At 38.7% G+C, this 18,221-nt stretch overlaps 1 protein-coding gene across 1 annotated transcript in view; it reads right to left on the bottom strand.

The window, feature by feature from the left end:
• LOC120523388 (transmembrane protein 255B) overlaps nt 1–18,221 on the bottom strand; it is a 208,394-nt gene that overhangs the window by 52,171 nt on the left and 138,002 nt on the right. Inside the window, exon 5 of the mRNA XM_039744663.1 lies at nt 16,799–16,879. Within this exon, the coding sequence (XP_039600597.1) occupies nt 16,799–16,879 (81 nt within the window). The remainder of the gene's footprint in view (nt 1–16,798; nt 16,880–18,221) is intronic.

Here is an 18,221-nt window from a genome sequence, read left to right as displayed (position 1 = left end):
AAGCGTCTCATACATACAAGCATATTCATAAATGCAGCTACTGTGGAAACAAAGCACACGGTGGAAAAAGTCAATGTCCTGCTAAAGGAAGACAGTGTAAAAAAAACCCGTGCATGCAGTGTGTCAGGTCTCAGATAAAGAAGAAGACGAGCTGTTTATTGATGCAGTAAGAAACGAATCGATGAATGAAACCTGTCATCTTTACAACGATTGACAAACACGGAATGTAACTTGAACACAACACATCCTACAAATACGAACCTGATTGAAAGAAATAATGATAATCAAATCCTTGATGACAGCAACACTCAGTAACACTCACAAAACAAATACTGTATATTGACAGTCATGTTACGTTATTTTTAAAATGTTCCCTTTTCTTTTTCTAGCTTTTTAACACACTACTTCTCCGCTGATATCGCTGGTATATATATATATATATGTATATATATATATCCCGATCTACATACTCGAATAATGGATACTTTATTCGCCATCAATGATCCAAAGAGTGCTGAACAAAAACCGAATTACACTGCTACGCTCAAATAGACAAACCACACGCCGTGGCGCAATAGTAGAGCCTTCGCCTCTAGCGCCGACGTCCGAGGTTCGATTCCCGAGAGGGGATGCACTAAGTATGTACGCGCGCTTCTCGATTCATTTTACCTTCGCATCCCCTTGGTTTGAGACGTATGAAAAAATATGCGGTTAACGCAGAAAGACAGATCACCAATTGAAGCTTCATGAATAATGGATACTTTATTCGCGATCAATGATTGTTTTGGTAAAGCCATACTCAGTGTATTCATTAGATGAACGGTAAAAAGTAAGAGCGAGGGAGGATGACTTATTGAGGCATGCAGGCTGTAGTGCGCGTCAACTCTATCTGAATTGCACGATCACATTTGAAAAAATATATCTTTTCAAGTTCTATTTAGTCCATATGTGTCAAACTCAAGGGCAGCGGGCCACATCCGGCCCGGCGTGTAATTATATCCGGACCGCGAGATCATTTTATATACTGTATTATTGTTATTAAAGCCTGGGTATATGAAGCGCTGGTAACACAATAAACTACAGATCCCATAATGCAGCGCTTCAGCTGCCTTGCCGAACACTTATCGCGTTAATCAAGTCAAGCTTATGATGCTGCAAGTTATTGCAAAGCTAGGTCACACGATGCTGAAGAGAAAAGTTGATTCTGAAAATAGAGCCTTTAAAAACCGATGGGAGGCTGAGTATATGTTTACTGAACCCGTGTGTCTCATTAGTGGAGCTAATGTGGCTGTAATTACAGAATTTAATCTAAGACGCCACTACGAGACAAAACATCAGGGTAACCTGAATGCAATTCAGAAGATACAGAAAACAGCATAATTAAATAAGAATCTGACACTTCAGCGGATGTTTTAACCCGTGCACAATCACAAAGTGATTTCAAGTGAAGCTGCTTTTATGGGAGACACAAATGCACCAGTTCACCTTGCCCCACTTTCCCTGTTGCCAAGTAATGTTAAACCAAGTCATCACTACGGTGTTCCCAAATACGCACTTTGCTGATAAACTGAGCGCACTGCGCACTGAGTTTGCACGGCGCTTTGGTGACTTTGAAGAACAAAAAAAGTCCGTCTACATGCGGCTCGAACCTTGTGCATGTTTGGTAGCACATATCTGTGTGAGAAGCTCTTCTCAGTGATAAAGACTAACAAAACAGCACACAGGATTCGCCTCACTGATGAGCACCTGCAATCCATCCTGAGAATCTCCACAACACAGAACTTCACACCAAACAGAAACGAACCTGTGGCCAAAAAAAGATGCCAGGCGTCCAGCTCTAAAATGACATATGAGCAAAGACAACTGAATGATTTGATTTGTTATTGCTGAAAGGAACACATTTTATTTATATTTCCAGGTTTTGTTATGCAGCATGTTCATATTTGAATTTGTATAATTTTGACAGGATATATTTTTATGGAGAGCAAAATCTTTTGGGATATTTAAAATCTAAGTTTATTTTTTATATAAAATTACATAAGAGTAAAGAAATAGATGATATAAGAGTATAGAAAGAGGATATATTTTTATGGAGAGCAAAATATTATAAGTTGTTTAAGGTTTGAGTTGATTTATTCACGAATAATATTCCTGTCTGTTTTTACCATTCCTACCAAAGATATTTCTGTCGACTAAATAAAAATTCCTTCTATTTAAAATTTAAATAGAACTTGAACAAATACGATAGTTCATAATATCCACGAAGACTTGCACTTAAGAGCGGGAGTCATCCGTTTTAACAAGCAGCGTATTGCACTGATACGAAATAGCTGTGTGTGTATATATGTAGATATGTATGTATATGTATATATATGTTTATATATGTGTGTGTGTATGTATGTAGATATATATATATGTATGTATATATGTGTATATGTATAGATATGTATATATATATACTGTATGTTTATGTGTGTGTGTGTATATATATATATATATATATATATATATATATATATATATATGACAACAACACTCATCACTCACAACAGTGACAAAACAATTACATTGACAATCATGTTACGTTATTTTCAAAATGTTTCCTTTTCTTTTCATTGCTTCTTTAACACACTACTTCTCCGCTGCGAAGCACGGGTATTTTGCTAGTATATATATATATATGTGTGTGTGTGTGTGTGTGTGTGTATATGTAGATATGTATGTATATAGATGTTTATGTATATATATGTATTTGTGTGTATATATGTGTGTGTATGTATATATGTGTGTGTATGTATATGTATTTGTGTGTGTGTATATATATATATATATATATATATATATATATATATATATATGACAGCAACACTCATAACAGTGACAAAACAATTACATTGACAATCATGTTATGTTATTTTCAAAATGTTTCCTTTTCTTTTTCATTACTTCTTTAACACACTACTTCTCCGCTGCGAAGCGCGGGTATTTTGCTAGTTACTAATAATTGACAAAATGTAGACATGAAATGTATAACGTGTGAAACCTGAAAAAAAAATTTGAAATAAACACTTTCTCAAAAGGTACAAGTATAACAAAACAAGTGCACTTTTATTCAAGAATTTAACCAAAGAAAAAAGAAAGCAGGTTACAGTAGGCGGTTGATATCACAGCTTGCGTGGTGCAATGCTAAGAACTGCTGATTCCCAATCAAGAGGTTGCAGTTTCGATATTAGCTGCTTCCCAAATTTACCATTTTGAGTAGTGAGCTACTCTTATTGTTTATATCATATAATAAAAACATACATTTGATTTGCATCTGTAAATTTATAGTACTTGTCGATTTTTTTTTCAGTTTTATTCTCTCAAGTTCAAGCTTCCACAAATGTCACGCCTTTTTCTGATAAAGACGTAGCAGGTACAAACTTGTTTTGTTATACCCCCTCTTTATTTGAACACTGTGTCAGATCTTGTGCGCAACTGAGACTGGGAAAACTGTGGACATGGGTGTGAGTGTTGTGCGTGACTGAGAATGACTGTGGACGTGAATTGTTTTATTCAGTTTTATTCTTGAGTGTTCTTGCTCACGCTGAATTAGTATCCGCCTTCTGATCCATGATATCAAAGCCGCTCTGACAAAAAAGAGAGACTTAGATATATATGACATTTGGAATAATTCATTTTATGACCTGTATTGTACATTTCGAAAAACATTGTTGCACTAATGCAACATTATATTCATTTGCATACCTTCATGCAGTTGTAGTCATGACGTGACTGCATTTGTTTTTTTTTCCGATCTTGGCCAGTGTCCACATGTTGCTGCATGTTAGTATCTCTTTTCAACTCCAGGAGATGCAGAGGACACACACCCATGGACCGTCCTTCTTACATTTATGACATGTGTATAAGGTGTGAAGCCTGAAGCACAAATATCAAAGAAACACTTTCACAAAAGGTTCAAATATTACAGCACAGAACAAGTGCGCTTCTATTCAAGAATATAACTGCAGAAAAACAACACACGTTAGGGTGCGATATTGACACGCATTTTCTATGAGTGCTTCAGTGGCGCAACGGTATCAGCTGTTGACTGGTAATCAAAACTTCACGGGTTTGATCCCGGACGAGTCCGTTTTGAGATGTGAGCTGCTCATATTCTTACTATTTTAGAATAAAAACATACATTTGATTCCAGTCTGTAACAGACGGTGTAATTTATCATACTTGTAAAGGTTAGCATTGTTTTTTTTATTCAGTTTTATTCTCTCAGCCACGTTCACAATACCATGCATTTGACACTGCTGTTTTCACATAGACGTGCTATAACAGAGGTAAACTCAAATCATGACTGGCTCTTACATACAAAGGATGGTGTATGTAAGGACGGTGCATGTGCCCAAAACATTCATATTTTTATGTTACTTACATAAAAGCCAGATTGATCTGGCTCTTACATACAAAGGACGGTTTACCTCTGTTATAGTGTATCTATGTGAAAACAGCAGTGTCAAATGTGGCGGCACGGGGTTTGGGTTCGTGAACGCGGCTGAGAGAATAGAATGAATAGAAGCGCACTTGTTCTGTTATATCTGTACCTTTTGTGAACGTGTTTCTTTGATATTTGGAATTCAGGCTTCACATATACACTTCATGTCTACATTTTGTCAATTATTACTAAAACATGAAAAAAACGTTTCTGTTTTAACAATGTGTTTACATAGATTGTTGTAGACACGGAACACACATGAAATGTATGTGTTGCAAATAACGATACAGTAAACCCTCATTTATCGTGTTAATCTGTTCCAGACTCTACTGCGATAAATGAATTTCCGCGAAGTAGGATTCTTCATTTATAAATCAAATATTTTCGCAGTTAGAGCATAGAAAACCTGTTTACGACCTTCTAAATACGTTTTTTAACATTATTAGAGCCCTCTAGACATGAAATAACACCCTTTAGTCAAAAGTTAAAACTGTGCACCATGACAAGACAGAGATGACAGTTCCGTCTCACAATTAAAAGAATGCAAACATATCTTCCTCTTCAAAGAAATGTGCATCAGGAGCAGAGAATGTCAGAAAGAGAGATAGACAGAGAGAGAGAAAAGCAAACAATGAAAAATCAATAGGGCTGTTTGGGCTTTTAAGTATATGAAGCACCGCCAGACAAAGCAGCTGCAAGGATGGGAGTAGGTAGTCTTTCAGCATTTTTTAGAGGAGCGTCCGTATCCTCTAGGCCAGTGTGTGAACAGCCCCTCTGCTCACACCCCTCGGTGAGGAGCAGAGATTGTCAGAGAGAGTGAGAGACACAGAGAAAAGCAAACAATCAAAAATCAATGCATGCTGTTCGGGCTTTTAAGTATGCAAAGCACTGCACGGGAAGCATATCATACATCATTGAGGAGTTTTATTTAATACGTAATACGTGCTCTGATTGGGTAGCTTCTCAACAATCCTCCAATAGCATCCCTTGTATGAAATCAACTGGGCAAACCAACTGAGGAAGCATTTTCCATAAATTAAAAGACCCATTGTCCACAGAAATCTGCAAACCAGCGAAAAATCCATGAAATATATTTAGATATGCTTACATTTAAAATCCACGATGGAGTGAAGCCGCGAATGTTGAAGTGCGATATAGCGAGGGATCACTGTATAGTATTTATAAAAGGTGTTATTTTGCTTGACTTCTACTGTAACTCTATACAACTCTAAGCAACTGTCACGCAGGTAAACAGAGTTGAGCTGAGAAAACTGTGTGCCGGTGAGGAATGTGATAGCAGGCTGCTTGCTGTTTGCTGCTTATCCACACATTTACAGGACAAAAGACGCTGACGGAGAGGTGAGAAGCGATTTAAGGTGGGACGGATCTATGAGTTTTTTTGTAGGCTCTGGTAATTCTAGTGTTAAGATTTTTTTTATCTAAAGCATATATGGTCATTTCAGTACATGGACGTCTTTTTAAATCCTCAAATGTAGCATCACCAACAAAACATGAAACTGACAAAGAGTGCCCTGAAACATTTTATTTAGCATAAAACAAAGCCCAAAGTGGCACTGAGGGGATATCATGACCAAAACAATATAAAATGATAACAAAAAGAAAGATAAAAATAATCCAAACAGTCTCTCAGTTTTTTTTAGAACTTAGCCATCTTCCAGAGGCTAGTGCTAGTGGGCTTCATTCAGTTTCTTTCCCTACTGTTTTACTATGTAAAGTTACAGCTCCAGTAATCAATAGGTTTGTAGAAGATGTGCCATTTGAAGTAGATAAGCTTCAAACAGTGGGAACTGTTGTCTGTGTCTTGTAGTAGTGAATGGCAGGATTAGTGCAACTAGACTAGCACAAATGGGTGGTGGCACCCAGTACACTACAGAATACCTGTGCCAGAATAGGTGACTCAGCCTACAGCTGAACCTCTTAACCCAAAGGGAGAAATGTGAAATTCAACCCTGGACTTCACTCAGAAAAGAGGCACCAAATTTCAGCTCCCTCTTGTAGCCACTGGTGCCCCTGCACCTATGAGCCACGTGTAACCTATAAAGGCTTGTGTCTCTGAGATAGGTCATGAGCCGACTGTACCCTCAGAAGAGCAATGTGCTGACACTACACAATGCAAGGGACAGCATTCTTCCAGCAAGGAGATAAAGTGATGAGTTCTAGCCTTCTAGCAGTTGTGAAGACTGGCAAAAAGCAAAAAACAGAAATATGTGTGGCACAGATTAACAAATGTCAGTTTTATAACAAAATAGAGAATTTTGAATTGAAATAGTACATCTGGTAATGACAAGTATGTTCTGAGATTTTCCAGGTAAGAAAGAAAGACGTTTCAAGGCAACGTTATGTTTAATAATCATGACATAAGGAGAGAGGCAACGTGTTGCATGTTGATTAGGAGGAGAGTTTCAATGTACTCTCCCACGTGACAATACTGACCCTTGTCACACATGTGCGTTTGGGAGACAGTTTAAGGGCTGAAATAATTGTGTTTCTCTGCCGGACCAGAGCTGATGCTTTATCTTTTTTCCCTCTGCAATCTGTCAGAAGAACACGCCTCATAACAACTTCATTTCTGCTTCCTGTCTCCCATATCCCACCTCCATATGACATCACTTCAGCTTCCAATCTCCCAGGATCCCACACCATATGACATCACTTCCAGTTCCTGCATCCCAGAAGTACTAGGGTGTTGTACAGTGTTAGCCATTATGAATGTAGTAAGAAGTCAAGCAAAATGACACCTTTTATTGGCTAACTAAAAAGATTACAATATGCAAGCTTTCGAGGCAACATCTTTCCTGAAGAAAGCATATTGTAATCTTTTTAATTAGCCAATAAAAGGTGTCATTTTCTTGCCTTCTCAATGTATCCCAGATATATATACCAAATCTTTTCTTTCCTTTGACAGTTCCATATTAAACTTGACTGTGTAAAGATGTGTTTTCTTTTGCATTTATTTTCAAGTATACAGGGTAGAACTCCCAAAATCTTTGTGCTTTATTATACCCTAAAAACTATGAACATTTGAACACTTTTTAACTGATTGCATTACAGTGCAATTCATGATCAAAGCATCAACAGATTACAAGTTCTAAATGTCCCGACTGGAATTCTAAAACAGACCAAAAATAATGAACACCTCATCCCTCAAATGGCGTGGCCACCCTGGCTTTCTGTACAATGCTTGCCAGCCTTCAGACTTTGCTGCTGTTAATTCCATTCTTTCGAACTTTGTTTCTTGACCTTCATGACCAGTGTCGATGGCTGTCAGTAAAAGAAGCCAGTGTCAGAATACCAATGGAAGTTCAGAGATTATTTAATGCCAGCAGACTTTGTAATGTCTCTGAGTGTATTAAGAAATGGTGCCAACAATTAATGGCATGAATTCCACTAAGGAAAGATTAACAACCTCCAGCCATAAAGACTTCCACTCTAAGGCCAGATGCCTCATTACAGAACCCATAGCAAACCTGTGGTGCAGTTTCACTGGTAGCCAAAATGCTCCAATATGTCTGCTTTGCAGGCTCTCTTTTGGCTCTTCAGCTGGGTAAGATGTGCCCAGAAGTGTGTCTAGTAATTAAGGGAATGTGCTTCCATGGGCCTCGAGAGACATGCCAGATGTTATGATAGGTGAAAGACGAGGGTGAAAAAGAGATTATGTATTAAAAAGAATGATTCAATTTGCATTTTCCATTACTGATCATTTGTTTTATAAATTAACATTTTTAGAAGGTCCATAAAAATATACTATGACACAGCAACTAACAGATCAATGAGGTTTTACATTATTAATCACTGATTATAGTTCAGTGGAAGAAAGTGGGGTGTTTAGGATACCTGTATTTACTTATTTATTAAAACATAAAAAGGTAGGATTATTTAAGTGACTTGCACCCCCAGTGTAGTATTGTAAGATGCCTGATTTTAAGTAACTCGTTTTGTGCTATTTTTCTTACAGTATGTGCAGAATGCATATATCACATTTGATTCCATTTTTAAATCATTTCCTAACCTGCTTATCCAGTTCAGGCTTGGGGTTACTGGAGTACTGGACAGGGTGCCAGTCCATCGAAGGGCACACTCACACATACATAGCTGCTTTCACTCATATGAGGCCACTGAAGGCGCACTAATCAGCCTAAAATATATCTTCACGGGAGGGAAAAAAACAGAGTGCCCTGAGAAAAAACAGGCACACCCGGAGGAAGAAGGTGCAAACTCTACTTTCGTCAGTGTCATGATTTTAGGGAGGTGTTTTAGTGCTATTGTTGTACGATCCATCCAGCCATTGTCTAAGTCCTGTTATCCAGAACAGGGTTGTGAGGAAGCTGCAGCCTATCCCAGCAATCATCAGGCACAAGGCAGAAACAGCCGGGGAACAGGGCACCAGCCCATTGCAGGGTGAACAAACATGCCAAATTCTTGGACTTTCTTTAAAAATTTTGATTGATTTTTTTTTCATTTTTACTTCTTTGTTAGGCATATATTTTGTTACCATTTTGTTCTTCGTGGGCACTGCCATTTTGCTTGATTTTTATGGGTATGGAGGCCATTTTGTGCACAGCAACGGATCTTCATTTTTATTTCGTCATGCCAGGAAGCTGCATATTATAAAACAATCTTTTCGACACAATTTAAGATGGTAACATGTTCCTCCTGGTGGCCAAGATTTTGCATTCAAAACAAATCTTTAATAATGGTAGGGTAGTTAGTTTTTCAAGATGGATTTCATGGCCATGACTTTCTTACTTCAACTTTTCACTTTGATTTTTGACCGACCTGTGGGTTATGCAGGCTGGTGAATAACATGTTATGTGATGCTGTTTTACGATTGTGTTAGTTAGTTCATATGGAATCAGCCAGTAGGGGTTGCAGTAGTATTACAAGTCTTTGCCGTTATATTGCAGCCAGCATTCTTCTTCTGGCTGAAATTGAAATTTGTGTTTTATGTCTCTGTGCATTTTTGAGTCATTTATTTGTGTTAAAGCCAGTTTTGCTTCTTATGTTTTTGTTTTTGTATATTGTAAAAAAGGGACAAGAGGCAGTAAAAGGTTTGGGGTAGCTACCCTGTATATTGTGCTATCAATAAAGCAATGAGTAGTCACTAGGGACTGAGTCCAATCAGAAGTGACTTGTACATTGAGAACAGGTAGGTTTTAATAAAGGGAAGACAGGAAGGGGTGGGCTTGTAGAGCCGGAACCCGAAATAATGGCAGGCTGGTCCTTCTTTGGAGGGTCTGGAGAACAGGGAAGAGAGAGAGAGAGTGTTAATATACATCACCACTCCGTAGAAGTACAATCACTTAATCCCTTTGACTGCCTCCCGTATGCACGTGTATAACAGTATGTATGCCTCAGTTACATTCCCTGTGTTTTATGGGTGATTCCCCAAGAGGCCACCTGCCCATAACAGCAAGGGACAGTCCTCAGCCCTATAGTGGCAGGGTCAGCCCCACAGGCCATTGCAGTTCATTGAAATCTGCCATTTGTGGGAAACCAGCACGGCCACAGACAGACAAACACTGAATGTCCCGATTATACACACGCTTTATTTCAGCACAACAACACAGTGCACAGTTAACCACAATAATTCTCTCAGTCCCTTTTCTTTCTTTCTCTCTCTTTTCCTTTCTTTGGCCACCTCCTCCTGCTCCTAACTCAGGCTTCTGTCTTCTCCCTCCCGACTCTCGCCCCGAGTGGAGTGTGGTGGCCTCCCTTATACAGCACCCGGAATTGCTCCAGGTGCTTCTTGATTAGCATACGGCAGCACTTCTGGGTGCGGATTCAGCTCCTCTTCTGACAACACTTCCTGTTGTGGTAGAAGTGCTGTCGACCACCATTCTGGAGCTGTCCAGGTGCCCCCTGGTGGTTGACATGTCTTCCCACAGGGTTGAGCGTCCCGGCTCTGTGGCCCGTATGCAACGGAGGAAGGCTGCCCTTTCATGTTCTGGGGAAAATATTGCCCCTCTCCTGGTCCTTCCCATCTCCCTAATCTAGAAATACAGGTTAGGCTCAACTTGGCAGCATTTCCTTTAAATCATTATATGAAATTATTGTTTCACGTCACGTTACTGTATTACTTGATAAATCCTGGTGAGTCTTTCAACAAGGTTATCTTCCCCTTGACGTCTTCTTTCATTAGGTGAAAAACCCTGGAAACATTGATTAATACCTGACCCACAAGACTGGTTGACACTGCATGATGCACATGGTAGCAAACCAATCACTGTCTCAGTTTTTGTATTTTACGGTTTAAAACTTGGTTGTAGACTATAACCACTATTTATAACTTAAGACTTATAAGAAATAAGGTTCCAAGTTATAACAGCTTTGTTTATGACCATAGCTTGTCAAAAGCAGAAGGGGATTGAGCAGTTCCCCTAGGGCCAGTAGGAGGTTCTGTTGACTGAGGGTCATATGGGTTAACCCCCTTCTGGAAACTATGGGTACATTTTAGAAGTGAATTACCAGAGTTACCAACAAACTAGCTTGTTGATGAACTGGTTAGGTAGTGAAGGAGACTGAAAAAACCTAGACAGCAATCCTAGAGATGTCCTATAGCTATTGGAGTTCAGGCCCAGTAGGCTTCTGAGCCTGCTCAAGTTAATTCTTTTTGGCACCACCAAATATTGTTATTCCCTCAAGTTCTTTTGAATGAAATTTTAATAGGTAATAATTTTCTGGTTGTTATAGCAATTACCCTCTAACTGTTTGGCAGCTATTTTGTTTACAGTATGTGGCCTGATAGAAATTTTAGCAATCTTTCATGTGATCACTTTTAGAAGTACTTTCTGCAAGTACAGATGCTTTTATGTATGTTCATAGTTTCTTTTTTTTTGTTAATATTGTTCTGCCAAAGCAGAATCATTTTTATTTCAGGATCAGAAGATGAAATAGGAACAAAATAGAGTACTCACTAGGGTCAAAACCAATAAGACAACCCAATCTTTTGCTAAGCCAGAAACGCAATATGAAAATCAAATTTCTGTGAAGTCAGAACATCGACAACTACCCTACTGAGAAGCGCACATTAAGTTTTTATTTTTTTCCAACTGTGGATATCAAAATGGCACATAATATGACAGTTTATAGTGTTGCGCCAATAACACCATGCGAGTATCCTCCTGAGAATTTCTGGGAGGTTGCCTTAATAACAGTTGATGTGAAAATAACCAGGATGGCACTCACCTCTTAATATTCAAAATGGTGCCATGATAAGAAATTTAAAAACTGGATAAAATAAAGATTTGATTTGCATTCCTCAACCTCAGAAACCCCATAATAGCCACCAATGAGTCCCCAAAAACCTACAAGAAACTGCAAAAAAAAAATTAAGAAATAACACGAATCATAAATATTTGCTGCAAATGTAACGGTACAAAAACATTTTTTAATTTGTAGTAGCTCAGGTTTGTTTGTAAATAGCACCATCTTTAGTTGTAGTGTCTGTTTCAGTTTAACAGAGTATAGCTCATATTCACGCTGTATTGATGCACATGCTGGGTTTTTTGAAAGTGTTTATAGAGCAAACAACCTTCTTTTTTCAGTTTTACTGTTTCAGTTACACTGGGTCCTAATAGGTGAGATAATAAATCATTATGTATTTATATGTGTGTCTAGAAGGAGCTGAAGAAGGTGGGTACTCTTCCGTAAGGGCAGATTAGACACATTGTATTCCTTCCAGTTTAACTATGGCTACATCATACATATTTTATTATTTTTGTACTCTGAAATATTTGTATTTTTGGCAAAACCTAAAAAGTTTTACATAGTTTCCTTTACCATTTTCTGTTGAGTTTTCTCTTGTATTTGTATCTGAATGCTCAATGTGAACCAATGATCAGTGTAGACACAGGCGCAAGCTGCATTAAATGTGAATAGAGAATAATTACCGGTACTACAGTCCTATGTTCACGTGTCTACTCGTTTGTAAAAAAAAAATATTTTTTTTAAAAAAGAAGTTTCAAAGAAAGGCAAGCATAATGAGATCAATTAAAAGTATGAATGTTGTGCTGATTAGGAAATTAGTTAGAAGTAAAACCTGTAGCCATGGGGGCGGGTCCCCTCCCTACTGAACTGAAGTGTGGCATAGTAGTTAATGCTTTGGACTGCGGTTGTGGGTTCAAATCCTGCCACTGACACTGTATGACCCTGAGCAAGTCACTTGACCTGCTTGTGCTCCAATTGGAAAGCCAAAAGAAATGTCCATCCATTTGCTAACCCGCTGAATCCAAATACAGGGTCACGGGGGTCTGCTGGAGCCAATCCCAGCCAACACAGGGCACAAGGCAGGAACCAATCCTGGGCAGGGTGCCAACCCACCGCAGGACACACACAAACACACCCACACCAAGCACACACTAGGGCCAATTTAGAATCGCCAATCCACCTAACCTGCATGTCTTTGGATAGTGGGAGGAAACCGGAGCGCCCGGAGGAAACCCACGCAGACACGGGGAGAACATGCAAACTCCACGCAGGGAGGACCCGGGAAGCGAACCCGGGTCTCCTAACTGCGAGGCAGCAGCGCTACCACTGCACCACCGTGCCGCCCCAAAAGAAATGTAAACAATTATATTATAAATTTTGTTAGTCACCTTGGATATAAGCATCAGCCAAATAATACAGTAAATGTAACTGAAATTTAATACTACTGCTACAGAGAAGGGAGTGTTTGGTAATGGTCAATGATTGGTAAGTATGCAAGCTACCTTATTCTGTTAGTTTGGCACTGATTTCTCATTTTTTTGGATCAGTAAATTTCACAAATGTATAACTGAGTGGGGCTCTTTTGAAAAATGAGCAAGTGTTTAAAATCATATTGTGCTCAGTACATAACAGCTCATCTCTGCTCATACACTCCATTTGTGCTGAACTCTGGACAATACGGAATTTGTTTTTAATATGGGCACTGATTTTCATTTATTTGAACAAACTAATAGTTTTTGAAACTCAGTTGTTTCTCTTTTTTTTAGTCAATATTGCTTCTCTCTCTGCTATTCCATGATGGTGGTTATAATAAAGTATCTCTGTGAAACACTTTAAAATTTGTAAACATCTGCACATGACTACAATTGCAATGTAGTATGATTGCACTGAATGCATTATATTGCATTTCACTTTGACGTAGAAAAATTCAGTTTGTTTATTTACTTGTTTTTTAACCTCCCAATCTAATTTAAAGTGAAGCTTCAATGGCTGAATGTGGATTTCGGTCATCTTACAGTCTGTGCTTGTACTGTGGCAGTATAAATAATCACTGCTGCTCCCTAAAGCCAGACAGTGCAAATGTCTTAATTCTGACTCCATCATTGCATTTATTGCATTTCATGGGCTATGAGTAATGGAGCATATCGGTGTCTGTAACAGGACACAGTTCAGTCCCCGTGACCCAGTCTCCTTTTGTCACACTTCCAGTTTTACAGCCATCACCACTGAACCATTCGGACCTGATGACTACTGAACAATGAAAATGACATTGTGGAAATCTGAGCCATTCAACCTTTGTGAAAATTACAGGCATTAAATAATCTGTATTGTAAATTAGACTCATAATTTATACTTTGTATTTTCTTTTTTCAAGAAGAAGCCTGAGGCTATTCCAGCAGCTCTAAACACAAGGCCGATATCACAAGACCTGCAACCACATTCACTAATATAAGCCAGATCGATTTAGAGTTTCTTATTGACTTTTTAAATCCTTTTGGAAAATGGAAGCAAACTTGTATCCCATATGGACACACAAATTCTACGCAGGCAGTGACCATTTGCACTCATGCTGTTGGGGCTGTGAGACACGTACAATAACATACACCACCCACCATTGAACCTTGAGAAGAAGACTCATTTGAACTGTACATGCTGTGCAATAACGTGCACTGCTGCATAAGAAATAAGCTACAGGATTGAAAGTTTCCAATATTGATATCTCATGTACACCATGTAGCACACATGGAGGAGCATCAAAGACATAATTTATGTTGGTATCATTTTTCATAATGTTTTCTTTTAAGGTCATGTTGTCCTCATGGTAGTTTTCTTTGTTAAATGCTACTGTATATGATACTGCTGTTATCAGCACTCGTGCATCTGTGTGTATGTGTGTGACATTGAAGCAGTATTATTCTGTGTTAAGAAAACTGTAGATACTGTATATAAGTACTATGCTTTAAATATAAAGTGCCCCAGATTAACCAAATACTAGGTCAGAGCTCTTTTGGGGTATTCCATTTTGACTGCATTGTTTTCCTATTTTTAATTAAAATTTTTGATATTTGGTTTTCAGATTGTGAGAACTCAAGGAGTATTTACAGAATTCAACTGAAAGGGAATTAGGCAAAACACCAGAACCAACTTATCAGCAGTGGTATCTAAGCATAAAAATCTCTGCTAAATAAAAATAATAGATGAAGCAGAAACGTCTAGTAGAAGATGCAGGATGACAGAGTAATATCAATAAACTGGATCTTAAATAAGAGAGCTAGAAACAAAAGACCAAAAGTAGTAGAAAAAGAAAATTTCCAAACCACATGGAACAAGTGTTCCAAAGGAGTTTAAAGAACAATGATGGCAGTGTGGGTCACCACAGGACAGCACCAAAGCAAAATGTTTATAAGGTATGAGATGCAAACGATGCAGACATTTGATCCGAGTACTTTAGGTTGATGATTGAAGTTTTTTGGAGGAAAGAGTAATCATTTTGAAATTAATATCAAAGGAAAAGCTGGTAGAAGATAAAAGTTCATACTACCACATAAGGAACATTGCTACTAAGTTGCTTTGTGTAATGTGGTGTATGAAATGGCAGCTGGCTTTCATGTGGAGAAAGAGGGCAAGGAAAAACAAAACGGGTTTTCAGAAGAGGTGAAGCTAATGTAACTCCATGTGTCTTAAGGAAGGACCTAAACTGAGCATAAAAGAAGTAAGGGATAAAAGTTATATTTCAAAGACTGGAATGTCCACAGCTTGGAGTTGTCAAAAATATCTTCTTCATCTTTCAGTTGCTCCTCTTAGGGGTTGCCACAGCAGATCATCTGTTTCCATATCCTCCTGTCCTTTGCACCCTGCTCTGTCACAGCCACCACCTGAATGTCTTATCTCCCCATATCCATAAACCTCCTCTTAGGCCTTCCTCTTCTCCTCTTGCCTGGCAGCTCTATCCCTTGCATTCTTCTCCCAATATACCCAGCATCTCTAATCTGCACATGTCCAAAACAATACAATCTTGCCTCTCAGTATTAAGGCTGTTAATACCAAGATGCAAATGTGTAAGAAAGGAGATGGAATTTTCATCAGTCTGAAGGCCCTTTTGTATTGACAGTATAGGAACCCAAGTGTTTTTCAACCAAAGGCCATGTCCTGATTGTCAAGAGTGAATTTGGACTTCATTCTCTGTGCCTATTTTCTTGCATTTTTACTGTTGCTTATTCTTTGACTTGCCTCTTGTACTACTGCTATGTATGAAATACACTTCATTTTTGCTTATTTACCACATGTTATATCCTGGCTGCTCCTCCTGGTTTGCACTGCTAGCCACTCTTGACAGGGCAAAGTACTCTACTGCACTCTTTACCTTGGCTTTAGCTTTAGCTCTTTCCAGTAGCTGAAGCCAGTGCAAGCTAACTGCATTTCATATGTTTGCCTTTTGTGGGAATGGCAGGTTGGTATGAGCCCGCCACTGGGAGCATTGGCAATAAGAAGACCCAAGTTGGGGAATTGAGAAGTTAGTTTTGGAGAAGTGAATGGGGGAATGAGGGGAAGACAGTTTATAGGTCACACATTCTAAAATGTAAAGATTGGCATTAAATTCCAGTCATAAAGTGATGCTGTATGTTGGCATTGATCTGGGGACCTGGGGCCAATCTCATGTGGAGATGGACACATCTCAAAGACACAATAATTAAGTCAATTAGGGACTCTCACTTCTTAAATGGGTGGATTTTATTTTTTTTTAAATTAAATAGTAGTTACTGGATTTAATTGAATTGAATTTTTACAAAAAAAGCAGGTTGTCCAGTAAGAGTCATATTGCACCATTTCTTACCTGGTGTATATGTCCAACAGTACTGTCATTAAAGAAAAGCATGGCATAAAAACATATAATATGATACTAGTTGATTAATGTGGCTTTATCAAGATGATCCATTTAAAATAACATTTTCAGTGCGACCACCCACTTGTGATAACACTTATCATACGTTGTATCAATAAGAAGAAAAAATGTGTGAATGGCTTTTAAACCAGTGTGCACAACAGGTCGACTTGTAATACTCTGCGCAGTGTTCAAGTACTTACCTTAGTGTAGTAGTTTTCATAGGAATACTCCAAACTTCCAGCATAAAATTTACACCTCCCTTCAGACAGAGGCCTTGGGTCCTGTGGGAAGAAAGAGAAGCACTATGAACGATGTTGTCACTGAAGAGTGAACTGCTGCCTGCAACATTAATTCAATCATTTGTCAAGGGGATCTCATGAAAGCTCTGACTTTAAGGACGTTCAGAAAACTATGGCTGCTGCATCATCTGAATGCATACTTTTGTGTGCTGTAGGAAGAAATACAGCATTACTGTACTTGCAATATTTTTGTCCCTGTCTGGGATTAAAAGTCAAACAAATGATTAGCACAGAGGTGTTCTAACTCATTTTTTTACACAGTAACTCATAAGTATATGAAATACACCTGAAATCTTTTCTGTAAGGGAGCCAATTCCTGAGGTGATAGGCCTTCCTGGGTTCCCTTCTTTGTGGATTTTAGGAAGCATGTAAAAGTAACCCATTTTGGGGTTCTCAGGAATTAAACTGTTTACATGATCATTACATTTCAGGTTGGGTGGAGCACATCCTTAAAAACCTCTTGCCCGTAATACAACCAGCTACATCCATGACACCACTGACTTCTTAAAAAAACTGTCTACTTTAGGCCCCTTACCTGAGGGTACTGGCCACAAAGAATGTTGAGGCACTGTACACAAACATCCCTTATGATGATGATATATTGGCATGTGAAACGTACCTCAGACAACAAGATTTCATGTCAATGTGCATCTTAAAACCAATGTTGTATCTCCGTTACATAGATGACATCTTCATAATCTGGACTGCCAGTGAGAAGGACCTGCTGCATTTTCATAATGAATATACCGTATTTACTCATGTACCATGCGCCCTTGTGTAAGACACGCATCCTAATTTTTACAAAGAAAATCGCAAAAAAAGTTTTGCCCCGTGTAAGACGCGCGTTGTGATTGTATAGGAAGCGTTTAGAGAGAGAGAGCACTGTCAAGCGAGAGAGATAGAGCGCGAGTGTGCAAGCAAGAGAGATAGAGTGCAAGTGTGCGAGCATGCAAGTGAGAGAGAGAGCACAAGTGCGTAAGTAAGCGAGAGCCCGAGCGAACGAGAGAGCGAGCGAGTGAGACCAAGCAGAAGAAGTAAACATTACAGAATTACATTTCTTTGTGTATGACATGCACCTGATTTTCTAATGCTAATTTTCGGGGAAAAATGTGTGCATGGTACACGTGTAAATACAGTAATTCTTTTCACCTCAACATAAAGCTGAAGCTGAATTACTCAAAAACAGAAGTCAGTTTCCTTGACACCACCGTTCAACTGAAAGACAACACCCTTGTAACTTCTGTTTTTCACAAACCAACAGACAGACGTACCTACCTAAGAAGTGATAGCTTCCACCCCTAGCATATAAGGCGCTCCATTATAT

This window comes from Polypterus senegalus, chromosome 2 (assembly GCF_016835505.1).
Source record: "Polypterus senegalus isolate Bchr_013 chromosome 2, ASM1683550v1, whole genome shotgun sequence".
In the NCBI taxonomy this organism is placed as follows: Eukaryota; Metazoa; Chordata; class Cladistia; order Polypteriformes; family Polypteridae; genus Polypterus; species Polypterus senegalus.
This window is presented reverse-complemented; position numbering and strand designations above follow the sequence as displayed.